The sequence below is a fragment of the Dasypus novemcinctus genome, chromosome 25 (assembly GCF_030445035.2).
Source record: "Dasypus novemcinctus isolate mDasNov1 chromosome 25, mDasNov1.1.hap2, whole genome shotgun sequence".
NCBI classification, from domain to species: Eukaryota; Metazoa; Chordata; class Mammalia; order Cingulata; family Dasypodidae; genus Dasypus; species Dasypus novemcinctus.
The window spans coordinates 2253909-2269833 of record NC_080697.1 but is presented as its reverse complement, the minus strand read 5'-3'; the positions used below and the strand labels follow the sequence as shown (position 1 = coordinate 2269833).

Below are 15925 nucleotides of genomic sequence, written 5' to 3'. Positions count from 1 at the left end.
CCACAGGCCAGTATGTCCAGGGCTCTGAGGATGCAGCACTCCACGTCTACCAAATTCCCACCACCGTGGGGGGAGAGGAAGCAGCACGTCAACGGGTTACATGTTGGCAGGTTCCTTGTTAGGGAGACAGCTCTGCAGGAAGGGCCCAGAGGAGCAGGGAGCAGTCCAGGTGGCACAACGGGCAGACAGCAGGCCCGTGGCGGCCGAGGGCTGGGGAGAAGGGGCTTTCCCCCTGCCCCTGGGGCCCTCTCACCGGAACTTCAGCTCTCCAGCTTCCTCGGGAGCTTGTCTGTGTGGCTCGTCCCCTGCCGTCTCAGGCATCTGGTTTTAATGCCCTGAAAACAACACGATCTCGCTTCTGATAGTTTAATTATGCTTGTTTTACAGGAATCTGCTGCTGGACAAGGCTCGGCGCCTCCATTCTCTCGCCGTGCAGCGTGTCTCGGGATGCAGACGGCCCCCTGGAGCCCGCGTCTTTCCCGGGCGGTGCTCGCGGCGGCCTTAGGAATTCCAGTTAGAGTACGGGAGTTGGGTGACGCGTCGTCTGCCAGCTGCTTCTCGGCCTCCGGGACAAGCTCCAGGAGGGCAGTCGAGTGAGGACTTCCTCCGAGAGCGGGGCGCGGACACTCGGGCACGCCAGCGCACCCCGGGGCTTCTGGGTCCCCTCTAGGGGGGGCGGGGGGACAGGCCTGGGAGGCCAGCAGGGGCCCAGGAGCTCCTTCCACGACTTTCGGCCCTGAGGGCCACCCTCGGAAACGGTCCCAGAGGCCCCGAGCCCAGAGGGCAGGGCTGGCACCCGCTGCGGACCCTCTGCCGCCCACCACGTGGCTGGGGGGTGGGCCGCAGCTGCAGGGGGCCAGATGGTCGCCATGTTTGTGGGATTTGCCAGCCTCTTCCTCCCAACTCTCTGGGTACAGAAAGGTTCCACCAGATTCCAAAGTTTCAAAACAGTTACGGCAGTTCCTGCTAGCGCAGCGGCTGTCCCGGTGGAGGGCCTGGCGCTCCCTGCCCACACCTCCTCACCATCCCGCCGCCCATCTCGGATGCCAGCCCAGGGCCACCGGCCGCACCCTGTGCCCTCAGACAAGCCAGAGAGACACACCAAGGAAAGAGGAAGTGCACTGTAACTTTTATTTGTTAGCCTGGAACAGATAAGACTCTTTTTTTTTCAAGTTTAAATTAACTATTAATATGGGGAGAACTGCACAGAAACTGCTCTTTACAAAAGACAAATATGATGAAAGAAAGTTTTTATTCCAAAATAGGAATAATGACATTTATAAAGTGATCATTTTATAAACATTGATCGAAATCTTTTATCCTCATGGACTTTTTATCTGAGGGAAAAGATTGATACTGACTCTTTGGCATCATCTTTTAAAATAAACTCTTCTTGGTTTGTTGTCCATTAGAGAGCTTACAAATGACCAAATGGGTGCCTAAGAAAGCAGTCTGATGATGCGCCTCTGAATGAGCAAGCGTAGGCTGAGCAGTGTTGCACCTTTCAACTTCCCTTCAGTGACGGCCAGCCACAGCAGCTGGTGGGGACGTGGGCTCTGGGTTCAGAAGCCAGCTGAGCTGCGCCCTGCTGCTCTCGGGGCACGTGGTCTTGCTCAGGTGCACTGTCGGCATCTCAGTCTCATCTTGCAGACGGGGAGGATGATTCTAAACACAGGCAGGTGCTGGAAGGAATAACTGAGATGGTCACAGTAGAGCACCTGGCCAGGGGTGGCAAGACGCGTGGCGCGGAAGCCTCTGGCAGGCCCCGGCGGGTGTGCGGGTGGCCCTGCCTTCTCCCTCTTGCCCTGGTCAGGTGAGAATCTCCCGGAAGGAACCACGTTGATTAGCTCTTGGAGGACTGCAGGACGGGCCTGGAGGAAGGAGGCGGGAGCCGCCTCTTACAAGGACTTCACCATCGTGTGCACGGTTGGTTGGTTTGTGCCTCTTTGTCAGGCAAATTCTAGCTCTTAAGATCAACCTCTGCAACCCTCGTTTCCTTCCTAGACTGCTTTGGTTCAAAGGGAGCTGCTTTCCATTTTTGCCCTTTCTAAGAGGTAAGGTATTCACCCTACACTATTTTAATCGAGTCCTATTTGCTCTGATGTAAAACAGCTTGTTTTTCTTTATTAAATTTGATGATGTTGGGCAACTTCTAAAAATAGAACTCGTAGAGAGTTAAATAATTCCTATTAAATGACCGAATTCTTAGCTTTTCCTCGTTCCAGCCTTGGACATTTAAAATGTTCGTTTGGAATTCCGCTTTTCGTCAGTTACAGGACTCCGCTTAGCTGAAGCCAGATCTGGGGACGCAGGGCGCCTCCGCAGGCGGAATCTTCTGGGCTGAGGGAAAATTCAAGCTGGTTGGTGGAAGCGCGTGATCGGGAGCTGGTTCTTCATGAAACGAGCCGTGGCGCGGCCCGAAGCCACGTGCTGCGCTCCTGCCAGCCCCTCGCTGTCCGCTCTGGGCCTCGGCTCCCTGGGAGTTCTGCCCGGGGCTGGCGGGGGACAGGCTGGGGGTCCACTCCAGTCCTAACGCCCCCCGGCGCCGCGACTCCCCTCAGCCTCAGGGCCACGAGCGCCTGCGCACCGCTCCTCCGGAAATCCGCGCCCGCCTCAGATGTGCCGACCCGTCAGGAAGAAGAGAGGCCTGTCCTCCTGGGCGTTGGCGGTCTGGAACTCGTCGCGCAGGCGGAACTGCCACTCGTCCTCCAGCTCCAGGCGGACCACGGTCTGGCGGAGGGAGCTCCGGTCCTGGCAGATGACGCACAGGGTCGCACCTGCAGGGACGACGGCAGACATGAGGAGAGCTGGCCTGGCGCTGCCCGTTCTCTTGGAGAGCTTCGTGCTCTTAGCAAGACGGAACGCGCGAGTGGAATTCAGTGGCGCGGCCAGCGGGAGCGTGGAGGCCGAACAGGAGCGGACGAGAGACCAGCAAGGCGCCTGCTGGCCGCCCCGACTCCCGCCCCTGCCCCCCGGCAGCCCCTCCACCTCTGGCCGGTGCAGCCCACCTTCCCCCTGCGCCCGCCCCGTGGCTCGAGGGAGCCTCTGAGCACTGCCCAAGGCCCCGGAGACGCCGGCTCCGTGGAGAGCCGCTGAAGAGGAAGGTCTGGTGAAGGACAAGCAAGGGAGCCCAACAGACTGGACACAGCTTTTCAAAGGCACCAGGACGAGCAGTCTGTCCCTCTAATGTAAACAAGCAACAGAAGGAGAAAGGTGAGAGCGGGCGCAGAGGTGCTCGCGGCCCGAGGAGAGGAGACAGGCTCTGGTTTCGAGCACGAGGACCGTGACGGAGCTGGGAAGGGGAGGACGCCTGCTGTCACCTCCGGAAAGAGCACTGGGTTCAGCCCCGACGGGGACAGAGGAGTGGGGAGCCCCGAGCCCCCTTACCGCACCTCCCCCGAGGCTGGGGGCAGTCACTTCCCTCCCTGGGCCTCAGTTTCCCCAAGGGCAAGGACAAGACCCAGGGCACCTCCTCAAGGGTGCCAGGAGCCTGGAGGCAACCGAGGCAGGGCCCAGCCCGGGAGTGGGCAGTCACCTTTCAGAAAGTGGAACTTTTTCAAGAAGCTGGCCCCCACGAAGGCGTCACAGAGGTACAGCAGGAGCCCACTGAACTCCACGTCGGGGCAGCTGACGTTGGAGGAGTGGGGCCGGGAGCTCACATAACACACCGAAATCTGGAAAGGAAGGGAGTCACAAGAGCGCGTTGTCTTCCACGAAATACACACAAACGTTACGCCAGAGATTTGAATCATAGCTACTAACCACTTGGTCAAAATCAGGGGTGGGGGTGGGGGCAGGAGCAATATTTTAACGTAATTTCTACATCTCTATGTTAAAAATCAATTCAGAAAGACTTATCCAGATTATCTGCTCATTAATCATTTGAGAACCAAAAATGTTTTGGCATCAGAATTGGATTTGACTTACAATTTATTGTTCTGCGAAAGCCATTTAAATTCTGAGTCTTAATTTTATCATCTGTAAATTGGGGATAAGGACCTGAGACGAAGTAGCTGAGGAATTACAGCTCAGAGCCCTGGGTTCTGTTGTAAAAATTTCTCTGGTTCACGGATTGGCCAGCGGCCCTCTGAGAGTTACCTGAGGCCCCAGGTTGAGGTAACAGTCGACGGACAGCACCGGGTGGTTGTACTTCTTCAGTGAGAGGGGGAAGAAGCGGTGGCTGTGGTACCGGAGGAACTTCTCGAGCAGGAGCTGGGCCGGGGCTGCGAGAAACGTGTGCTTGCTGTCCGGGGCACAGATGTACTGGGCCGGGACCACGGCCACGGGGTTATCAGTGACCTGTGTGGGAGACCACGGGCCTCAGGCCTCTGCCGTCCTGAGGAGGCGACGGGCTCGCCTGTGTGGGAGACCACAGGCCTCAGGCCTCTGCCATCCGGGCTCGCCTGTGTGGGAGACCACGGGCCTCAGGCCTCTGCCGTCCGGGCTCGCCTGTGTGGGAGACCACGGGCCTCAGGCCTCTGCCGTCCGGGCTCGCCTGTGTGGGAGACCACGGGCCTCAGGCCTCTGCCGTCCGGGCTCGCCTGTGTGGGAGACCATGGGCCTCAGGCCTCTGCTGTCCTGAGGAGGCGACGGGCTTGCCCTGAGGAGACGGCCCTCCACAGGCCTCTAGGCAGGGACCCAAGGGGACAGGGATGGCCCAGTTATGGAGGCTGGAAGCAGAGCCTGTAGCACAGGGCAGTGACGTGGACTGAGCACGTGTACTCTAAGAAGAGGATCTCTGTTCAGAAAACTTAGGTTTTACCAAGGCAGAACGTGTGAACCAGAGTGATGAGTAAGTTGCAGACACCCACTGTTATGTGCAGAAAATTGGCGCTCTGGTCTAGGAAAGCCCAAGAGACGCGAGGGCTCTCGTGCCCTTCTCCCCAGCTCTGGGCCTGGCCCCCAGCTGGTCTCCCTGACCTGAGCCCGCAGCTGGCGAGCCTGCCCGTCTCCGCCCAGGGAGCCACCCCCTCGCCGCGCCCAGCTGCGCCCACCGCCTCTCGGCCGTCGCCCTCACGCCGCCAGCATCTCGCCACGCTGGCCTCGCTCCAGGGTCCAGCCCCACCTTGCCCAGGCCCCCCCACGCCTTCACCAGGCCTGGACGGTGGCTCCTTGCCAGGACGCTGCTTCCTCGCTCCTGCGCTGTGCGTCCTCGGGGACCACGACACCCCCAGCTAGGGCAGGTCTCCCTGCTGCCGCCCCTCACCCTTCCAGCACGGTCCCGACGGTTAACGCGGTATTTAGCGCCTGCCTCGGCTGCCGGGCTGTGTGCGCCTCCATAGGGGAGTCCAGTCCACCCTTTACCACTTCCTATCCCTGCCTCAGAGTGGGTGTCAGTGTTTAATGAGCAAAGGAGGACCAATGAGTTATTCCACTCAGTGAAATATCATGAAGGCTTCCTGGATTTCATATGTATATCCATGTGTCATGTACTATCAATTAAGCGTAATGGAAAATAAGATCATGTTTAACATAGGGATAAAGATAAAATACCAAAGAGTTAATCTAAGAAGATACATAAAATGTTCTTTAAAAATGACAGGGCCTCCGCCTACCTATGGGCAGACCTGGGTTTGATCCCTGGGGCCTCCTGGTGAAGAAGGAAAGAACGTGTGCCTGCACGGCGAGCCAGTGCCCGCACGGTGAGCCGAGCGGCCGCACGGGTGCCCGCGCAGTGAGCCAGCGCCCACATGTAGTAAGATGACGACACAACAACAGAGAGACAAAGGGGGGAGTCAAGGTGAAGCACAGCAGAGACCGGGACCTGAAGTGGTGCAGGTGACAGGGAACGTTTCTCCACATCAGAGGTCCCCAGGATCGAATCCTGGTGACTCCTAGAAGAGAAAGACGGGAAGAGAAGACACAGAGAAAGAGATCCAGAAGATCACACAGAGAATGGACACAGACAGCAAAAGCAGCATGGAGGGGGAGGGGAGGAGAAGGGGGAAAATAAATATTTTTTAAAAAATGATACTGAAAGGGAAGCAAATGTGGCTCTAGCAGTTGAGCACCTGCTTTCCACACGGGAGGCCCCCGGTTTGGTTCCCAGTGCCTCCTAAAGACAGACAGACAAACAAAAGCAACACTCAGTGGTTGCGTGCCAGCTTCCCCCATGGGAGGTCCCAGGATCAATCCCTGGCCCCGTGTATCAGTGTGACATAGTTATGAATTCCAAAAATGGATATTGGATTAGGTTTGTAATCTGGTCTGCACCTGGACGTGATTAAATTATGACTAGGGCTTTGATTGGGCCACGTCATTAGGGCACCATGGGGTGGGGACTCACGGTGAAAAGCAGCAAAGGACAGAGTGGAGGATTTTACTGTTGGAGTTTTGATGTTGGAGTTTGATGCTGAAGACTTAAGCTGGAGCCCTGGGACATAAGCTCACAGAGGAAACAGAAGCAAGTCCCAGGAAGAGGGGAACCCTGAGCCCAAGAAGAAGCAAGCACTGGGGAGAGAGGAACCTTGAACCCAGAGAGAAGCAAGACCCCGGAAGGGAGGAGCCCAGGAAGCCTGAACCCTGGCAGACGTCGGCAGCCATCCTGCTCCAAATAGACTTTGGTGAGGGAAGTAACTTGTGCTTTATGGTCTGGTGTCTGTAAGCTGGCATCAGCACCCCTTTGGCTGACTAATACACCCCAGTATCTTAAAAAAAAAAAAAAAAAGGTGAAGGGCATAAAAATTAAATGAGTTTGAAAGGCACATCAGACTCTTTGACAAAGACTTAAGATGGTAAAGGTCTCCATCTCTAAATTAAACTACAAATCGAATACAAATTCAAATAACATTTTTTTCTTTTGGAACTTCACTAAATGATTCCTAAGACCTCCTGGAAATACAGACTTCTTGAAAGTCCTGCTGCTTTGAAAGGGAAACGAGGGTGGGCTTTTGCTCCCGGCAGGGGTGTTCATCTCTGCCTGTGGGGAGCGGTGGGCGCAGGGCGCGGCCGGTGCCTGAGCTCAGTCGTGGTCCCGCTCAGGGCAGGACGAGGGCTGGAGAAGGCAGCTGCTGGGTCAAGGCAAGCTCTGAGGGGGGAGAGGGTCAGGAACCGAGAGGGGCTTTGGCGATGGGCTCGGGGTAGCCCCCCGCAGAGTTGAGCAGGCTGCACAGCTCGCTGAGCTCGCTGAGGGCCACCCAGCGTCCCCAGGCCCGGTCAGCAAGAACAGACATCCACAGCGTCTCTCACCGCCCCTGAGGCTGGCTGGTGGACACACGGCACGGCCAAGCCAGGGCAGGGCCGCTGACCGTACTCCAGCCCCGTGCCACGGGCCCACAGAAGGACCTGGCCTCTTACCTGCCCTCGGGGAGCAAACGTTCACACCGCAAAGCCCCCGAGCGCAGGGAGGGCCCGGGCAGGCGGCAGGGCACGGAGGGGCTTCTCCGTGCAGGGAGGGGCGACCGCGGCATCCCGGCAGCTGAGGCCGAGCGAGGATTCTGACTGCCCCAGCCTCGAGCCGCCCCACGGTCCCCAGCACTGCCGAGCCCCCACGCGCGGGCGCTCACCGTGGACGTGATGGGGAAGGCGCGGTGCCCGCCCACCGCGATCTGCTTCTTCATCACGCTGAAGCGGTTGAACCGGCAGAGCAGGAGGCCTGAGCTGTGCACGCGCAGGTTGAAGTCCACGTCGTCGCACGTGAACCTGCTCAGAACCAGAGCGGCCGGTCGCGGGGTGGACGGGGGTGGACGGGGGTGGACGCGATGTGGATGGGGGCAGACGCGGGGTGGACACATGATGGACACGGGGTGGTCGTGGAGTGGACATGGGGTGGAAGCATGATGGACGCTGGGTGGACGTGGGGTGGTCGTGGGGTGGATGCATGATGGATGCTGAGTGGGTGCGGGGTGGACACATGATGGACGCAAGGTGGTCGCGGGGTGTTCACAGGGTGGTTGTGGGGTGGACGCATGGTGGACATGGGGTGGACATGGGGTGGATGCATGGTGGACACATGGTGGACATGGGGTGGTCACAGGGTGGCCGCATGGTGGACGCGGGGTGGCCACCCCAGGTGGGCCTTGAAGGCTCCTCCGTGGAGAGCAAAGTGGGGGCAGACAGCAGACGCTGGGGCCGGGGGGCGCACCGCGGGGCCACCTGCATGAGTGCACACCACACTCCGCACCGGGGAGGACCCGACACCCAGCCTTGGATATTTATTAAAAAGAAAACCACAGGCGGTGGACTTGGCCCAGGGGTTAGGGCGTCCGCCTACCACATGGGAGGTCTGCAGTTCAAACCCCGGGCTGCCTCGACCCGTGTGGAGCTGGCCCATGTGCAGTGCTGATGCGCATAAGGAGTGCCCTGCCACGCAGGGGTGTCCCCCGCGTAGGGCAGCCCCACGCGCAAGGAGTGAGCCCCGCAAGGAGAGCCGCCCTGCGTGAGAGAAAGTGCAGCCTGCCCAGGAATGGCGCCACACACACGGAGAGTTGACACAACAAGATGACGCAACAAAAAGAAACACAGATTCCCATGCTGCTGACACCAACAGAAGCGGACAAAGAACACGCAGCAAATTATAGACACAGAGAACAGACAACTGGGGTAGGGGGAGGGGAGAGAAATAAATAAATAAATCTTTAAAAAAGAAAGAAAACCACAGAAACTCTCCAGCTGAAAGTATCAGCCACAGAGCACAGCCGAGCGGAGGAACCGAGGCCTGCCTCCTCGTAGAGCTGGGGCGGTCAGCGCGCGGCCAGGACCCCGAGCCAGGTCCACACTCGGTGGCCGTCTCAGGCCGGGGCCTACTGCCAGCAGAGGTGGAGCACAAAACCCCTGCGTGGCCGAATTCCCCGCGGCAGGGGGGCCGCTGTGGCTCGTACGTGGAGCAGCTGTGAGCGTGACCTCATCACGTCCTTCAGCGCCTTCGAAACCCCCCGCCCTACGAGGGAGGCGGGCTGGAGCAGCTCAGCTGCAGTGCGCGCCCTAGACGGCGCGGGGCGCCTCCGGCAAAGCGTGCCTCCACCAATCCAGTGGCGCGCAGGGCAGACGCCCAGGCAGGCTGCGCTCTCAGGCAGGGGCCCGGCTCGCGGGGGCTCTGCAGGGCCGGGGGCCTCGGGCCGTGAGCTGAGTCGACGGGCGCCTGGGGTGGGAGCTCACCGGTTCTGGTTGTACTGCACGTTCTGGGTCAGGTCCACGTTGAGGACGACGAAGTCGTGGACGTGGCAGCGGGAGAAAGGCTCGCGCGCCGCGCCAGGCTGGGTCTTGCTTGACCACTTCCGCACACCGATGAGGGCGTACTGGGTGACATCGGGGGCCGCCTCGATGTGCTGCAGCACGTGCTTCAAGGAGACGCTCCTCTCCCTGCTCGGGGGGCGGGGGGTCAGCTCCAGGCGCCGGTGGCCGAGCCGGCCTCGTGGCTCAGCGAGGGCGTGGCCCGTGGCCCTAACAGGGCTCTGCGCTCGGCGGGCGCATCATACTAGCCCATCCCCGTGTCGTACTAGCCCATCCTCGCAGCGGCCCCACGACACGGGCCTCATCCCCACGGGAGAGGGAAGGGGTGCACAGCCAGCCCCCAGCCCCTCGGGCTGTGCCAAGCAGCTTCCCTGCGCCAAGCCTGCGCCTCCCAGCAGGCCGAGCCCCCTCGCACTCCCGTTTTCCAGATCTGAAGGTGAAGCGGGAAGGAACCGACTGTCTACTGGGAACCCCAGGGGAGAGAGTGGAGAGCGAGGCGCCAGCCCACGCCTGGCGTCTGAGGTCCGTGAGGATGGACGCTGGCAGGGGCAGGAGGGGCCGGGGCGGGTCTCCGGCCGGGAGTCAGCGGAGCGTGCACACTGAGCAGGCAGCCCGGCACCGTGGGGTCTGAGGTCCGTGAGGACGGACGCTGGAGGGGCAGGAGGGGCCAGGGCACGTCCACGCTGAGCGGGCAGCCTGGTGCTGCGGGCCCCGACGAGGAGCTGCCACGCCCCCCACAGGGACCCAGCTCCGGCTCCGGGACGCTGCGTGCTGCCCGAGGCCGAGGGAGGGCCACGTCTCCTCAGGGACGGCCCTGGCCAAATCTCGAGATGCTGACGGCAAAGCCAAGCCACTGCTCCCGAGGGCCAGGGCAGCGCTGCAGTCGGGGAACGTTTTTATCTTCTAGAAGAACAGTGATGAATGATAATCATTCCATTAGGGGAAAACTAACCCCAAAGAGGTAAACAGACCCAACGCTGTCTCTCAAAAAACTAGCCAAAAATAATCAGAAATCATCAGGCAGTCCTAAGTGAAGCACTTGTGGCAAAAAAAGTGAACATTGTACCAGCAATGTTCAGATTCAAGTTTATCTCCTGAAGCTTTGCTGCACAATTCCAGGGGCACCGTTCAGAGATGTGCAATAACCTCACATCCCACGTGCTCAACACACCTACATACCACAATCCTCACAACACCTGCCACATGCTAAATGCATCTACATACCACAATTAGTCCTCACAACACACCTCACGTGATAAATGCATCTGCATACAAGCCTCACAATACCTGCCACATGCTAAACGCATCTACATATCACAATTAGTCCTCAGATGCACCCCACATGCTAAATGCATCTACATACACCAATCCCCATAGCACACCCCCTGTGCTAAACACATCTACATACAATCAATTCTCACAACACCTGCCACATGCTAAATGCATCTACATACCACAATTAATCCTCACAACACACCCCATGTGTTAAATGCATCATCTACTCGTGACAATTAATCCTAACCATGAACTTCTACATCACGTATCATCATAGGTAAAGATTAAGTCCAATATCAAATAAAAATAGCGCTATTGTCAGCAGTTAGGTGGGTGGGGAGGGATCTAGACGAGGAGGGCAGCTCCCGGGTGCTAGTCTGGCTGCTTCTTGACCAGGAGCTGGTTCAGTGGACATTCGAAACCTTCTGTGCACACACGATTCTGGTTTTTTGTGCATATATTATACTGAATATATACCGTGATTTGCTGTCTATATTATATTTTAATAAAGTTTTATAGAGTTAAAAAATAAAGCGGGACTTGGAACATGAGTCCACCCTATGACGCCAAATGACACGAGACACACTTTGGAGCCCTCCGGGGCTAAACAGACGCCCCATTAAAGAGAGCGACGAAAAAGCGGAGAAGAACAAGCGCTGCAAGGATGTGCGGCTAAGGAAACCGCACACGCTGTCAACGGGCGTAAACAGTGGAAGGCGTTTTGGTGGCTCCTTAGAAAGGTAAGCACAGAATTCAAATGACCTGGCAACCCCACTCCAGGTGTTACCCCAAGAACTGAGAGCAGGGACACGAGCAGACAGCTGCACCCCGACGTTCACAGCGGTGCTTCACACAGTTCCCGAAGGCCAGGAGCAGCCCCGGTGTCCATCGGCCGGAGAGCGGGCGACCAACCGTGGAGAGCTATTCACCCCCGGAAAGGAGCGAAGTCTGATCCAGGCGACGACACGGACGGCCCTGCACACGTCACGCCGAGTGAACTACGCCAGACGCAGGACAAACGCGTGCGTTCCCTGACGTGGGCTACGAGAACAGGCAGAGAAACAGGGAGTGGAATGAGGCTACCAGGGCCGGGCGGAGGGGGAACGGAGAGTCAAGGCTTCACTGGACCGTGTCCGCTTGGAGAGACGGAAAAGTTTTGGCACCGAATGGTGAGGACAGAGGCACAAGTCTGCACGTGTAATGACCACCACTGAACTGCAGGTTCAAAAAGGAACAAACGGGAATTTTAGTGTATATAAGCTAACGCCCCACACGTACACCTGGACAACACAACGAGCGAAGCCAACGTTGGCAGTGGCTCAAGGTAACAACATGAAGACTCCTCAATCATAACGTGCGCAATGGTAGTAACGGCGCATGGCGAGAGGCGGTACTTCCTGCCTGGTCTTCTGTAAACCTTCCACTGCTCTAATACAAAATCAGATAACGGTAACTTTGTTTGTAAACGAGGTGAGTGCCCTGGGCTGGGGAGGACGACGCCCGTCTCACCTGCTTCTCTCCCCAGCACCGTCCACGTCCACCACGTTCCACATCACGCAGGAGTCGTCGGAAATCACGACAAACGGCCAGATGTCCTGCGGCTGGACGCCCAGCTCCTCCTGCCGGCTGCGCTCGAGCTCCAGGTTGTGGTAGGACAGCTCCTTGATGAGGAAGTGCGCTGCGCCTGGGGGGGCGGAGGAGCGCGGGCTCGGGCGGGGCCACCGGGGGACGGCGGCCAGGGCGCCGCGCCTGCCGCGGGCACCTGGCCACGCGCTGTCAGCTCCTGACGTGGACGGAAACCCGAGGCAGGGGATCCCACACACACCTGCTTTCTTACTCTTCCTTCCCTGACCATCGAGAACTTGAGTTAAACCAATAACCAAACGTCAGGCCCTCACTCAGACGGCTTCGCGGGCCGAGAGCCCGGGGCCGGCGCCCCGCGCGGGGCCGCGCCACCTACCGACGCCGGTGCTGTTGAAGCTGCGCGGCAGCACCAGCACGATGTGGTTGGGCCAGCACTTCTGGTACACGGCCATCTCGTGCTCCTTGACCACCAGCACGTGCAGGTGGCTGGCGCCGTCCATCGCGTGGTACAGGTTGAAGAGGCCGTGCTCGTGGCGGCCGGTGGACGGCGTGAAGGTCGGGCTCTTGATGTGCGCGTGGCTCTGTGAGGGCGGGCATGTGAGAGGGTGAACACGGCCCCGCACCCCGAGCGCGCCCTGCAGCTCTTCCCACTGAGGTTGGGCCACCGGCCCGAGGCAGCGGCCATGACGCCGCGCCCATCCCCAGCCCAGACGCCCCCTCCCAGAACCCTGCTCGGCTGGCACGTGAGCAGCACGCTCGAGGCCGAGACGCGATCCCCGTGGAGCTCGCCAGGCGGGCCCAGCCAAGTCCAGCCCCTGCCCCGTGGAGCCGCGCGCCGGCGCAGAGCCGGGAGACGGTTGTTACGCAACTTGCCAAACCCATCAGCGACACTCTCACGCCAGGGTCTAGAGCGCTCAAGTTATCCAGCCAGACTCTGGCTGCGCGGTGCGTGAACCCTGCACGGCGCATGAACCTGCGACGCCCCGCTAGCTGCCTGCCAGCGCCCGGCACCCAGGCCTGCGCCTTCGACTAAGGAACTACGTCATCTTCTCCTCCACAGCCAGTGCCTCTGGCCAGGTCCGTTCTCCCTGGATCCCCCCAGGCCCCTGCTACAAAACCGTACACAGTCGGTGCTCACAACATGCAGACCGTGAGGCTGGAGAAGCTGACGACCGCGGCCCCTGCGCCCACCTCTGGGTTTCCCCGCAGCCCCTCCTCCAGCCACGGGTCGAGGCCTCGGGGCTTCGCGGCACTGTCCCTGCTCACAGCGGCTCTGCTCAGCAGGAGCCTGGTGCCCGCAGGGGGCGGCCCGTGTGGACGCGGTCGGCACGAGGGGGCCCTGCGCCCTGGAGGCCGAGGCCTGTGACGAGAACCACCCCAAACGCACAGACTGCGAGAAAACCTCCCTGCAGGTCAAGGAAGTTCATCTGCTAGAGACGGACGTTAAACGCCCGTGGACGCAACGTGACGTCTGGAATGTCCTGCAAAGCGCGACAGGCTTTGGATGGACAGACACAGCCAGGAGGGAGGAGCTGCTGAAGATGGGCCTGGGGCCCGCCCTGCCTGAGGGAGCTCAAATTCCGCCGCCACAGAAAGCACGAAAGCACAACGGGACGGAGCGAGCCTCCGCTCACACCGGGCCGCTCCGCTCCCCGCCACCCACGCCGGGCTTGCGCGGGCCCTGCCCAGCTCCGCAGGAGGAAGGAGGCTCGCAGGCCTCGAGTGACAAGGGGGAGCTGAGGAGGGGCCACACTCCACCCAGGGACCCCGAAGCCCCCTGCCCACGGCCTCCTCCCAGCTCGGCCGCCACGCAGGCTCTCTGCCCCGCCCTGTGAGCCTCGAGCAGGCGTGTTTCCTCAGCAAGACCGCGGCCTCCGGGCCCCCAGCGACCACAGGACGCAGCGTCCGAGCCCTGGCGCCCGAGGCTAGTACCTTGTCGGAGACGAGGGGCAGCCGCATGCTCTCCAGCTGGCCCCCAGGCTGGCTGAAGACGAAGTGGTGCTCCTTGGACTTGGGGATGATGAAATGCAGCCGGACTTCCTCCCCCAGCGCCGAGTAGGAGAAGGCGAAGGCGTGCAGGCTGGACTCGTAGAGCTGAGGCGGGAGCAGGGAGCGGACCTGCGTCAGCCCAGCCGTGCTTCCCAGGACAGCCCGGGGAGGCCAGGCGAGGCCACGGCCGCCTCCGCCCCACGCGTCGGCGCAGCCCAGGGCGCGGGGGCAAACGTCCCGGCCGGGCCTGCACCCCGAGCCCTCAGCTCCCCCAGCGACGCCCTCCCAGACACAGTGTGACCCCAGCCGTGCCATCACAGGGGTCACAGGGCACAGCACATCCACAGCACCCGCATCCTCACGGAAACTTCCAGAGCACCTGCAGGGCCAGGCACTGCCACCCTGCTACAAGCACCAGTGCCGCGGGCAGTCCCCTGAAGCAGGTCCATTTTAGGACGTGCTCGAGCCCACCCGATCCCGCTGGGCACCCAGGCTGCCCCAGGACAGCGGTGCCTGCCCCGGCCGCCGCGCCAGGCCCTCGGGGGGCCCCTTCACCGCGCCCTCCACCCGGAGGGGCCCTCCACAGGGCACATGGCTCAGGAACGGTGCCTGCGAGCACCCGCTGGAAACCGTGCCGGGGCCCCCTGGACCCCAGGTCCGAGGGAGAAACTGACTGACTCGGGGGGGGGGAAGGAGGGGGCTGCTGAGGAAGCTCTGGGAGAAGGCGGCGCGGGAGTCGTGGGAGCTGAGGAGGGGAACGGAAAGCGCATGGCACGCCCGTGAGGGAGCCCGGGCACCTCTGCCTACCACACAGGCCTGCCCCCCTCAGCCCGGGACCGAGGCCAGGCGCAGCGGGGCCGGACGCAGCGCGCCCTCCTTCCCTGCCCTCCTACAAGCGCAGCTGGCCGCCAGGCCCAACAGCTCACGGCTGACACCGGGCAACGAGTGACCAAAACCCCTGAGCTCCTTGCTTTAAATTACAAAACCAAGAAAATGTCTTCACCTATATTTTTCTTCTCCTTCAAAAGACACCTTTATCTTCAAAGAAAAAGAATACAAAAATGTTTGAAGAGATTTTCTGTGGAAGATGGGATTATGGATTATTATTATTTTTTAAGAGGTACCGGGGATTGCACCTGGGACCTCATACGTGGGAGGCGGGCGCTCAACCAATGGGCGACAGCTGCCCCCCATGGATTATTTTTAAGCTTTAAAAAACTGCTCATGTGAATGTTCTGATTTCTCCTGCAATGACATTGCATACCTAAAAAATGATCAGAACCAGAAGAAAGTGGGTATTACTTCTTTGGGGCTAAGCACAGGGCTTGGGCAGATTTGAGAAAATGAAGGCTGCTGCCAGAACCATCTGGAAGGCGGCCAGAACAGCAGCTTCCCCGTGCTGTGGCCAGGCCAGGGCCCAGCCACACCCCAAATGGACACAGGCCACGCCACACCCCAAATGAACACAGGCCACCCTGCACCCCAAATGGCCACAGGCCACACCACAGCGTGGCGGCCGCAGCAGAGGACAGCCCGAGCTCCGGCTGTCAGCCTCCGGCCACGAGCAGCTTCTCGTCACCCCAGAGTGGGAGCACCGGCAGAAAGCACAGTGCAGGGCTGCTGGCGCCAGCGCCCGGGGTGCAGACGCCCCCTCGTCTACAGATCTCTGGGCCTCAGCCGCGTTTCTCTTCTCGCCTGCTTCCTGTTGCGCTAAGACAAAGGGGCGCAGCTGACTCATCTCTGCCTCCCCCTGCCTGAGGCACGAGCACTGGGTAAGGGCCTGCTGAACCCAGACATGGAAGCACCAGGACATGAAGAAGGAGAGAACACGCAGTGGTTGGCTTGGCCGTCGACGCGTGTAACTCCAGGAGAACCGCCGCTGTCTACCGAGGGCAGTAATTTCCAC

At 60.2% G+C, this 15925-nt stretch overlaps 1 protein-coding gene across 1 annotated transcript in view; it reads right to left on the bottom strand.

Moving 5' to 3' along the window:
- Nucleotides 1-1233: 1233 nt before the first annotated feature.
- Nucleotides 1234-15925, bottom strand: part of GREB1 (growth regulating estrogen receptor binding 1) — an 85197-nt gene continuing 70505 nt past the window's right edge. Inside the window, exons 25-32 of the mRNA XM_058287633.1 lie at nt 13963-14124; nt 12407-12611; nt 11956-12130; nt 9097-9300; nt 7506-7641; nt 4099-4299; nt 3536-3674; nt 1234-2777 (exon numbers count right to left, since the gene is read on the bottom strand). Of these exons, the coding sequence (XP_058143616.1) occupies nt 2614-2777; nt 3536-3674; nt 4099-4299; nt 7506-7641; nt 9097-9300; nt 11956-12130; nt 12407-12611; nt 13963-14124 (1386 nt within the window). The 3' untranslated portion in view covers nt 1234-2613. The remainder of the gene's footprint in view (nt 2778-3535; nt 3675-4098; nt 4300-7505; nt 7642-9096; nt 9301-11955; nt 12131-12406; nt 12612-13962; nt 14125-15925) is intronic.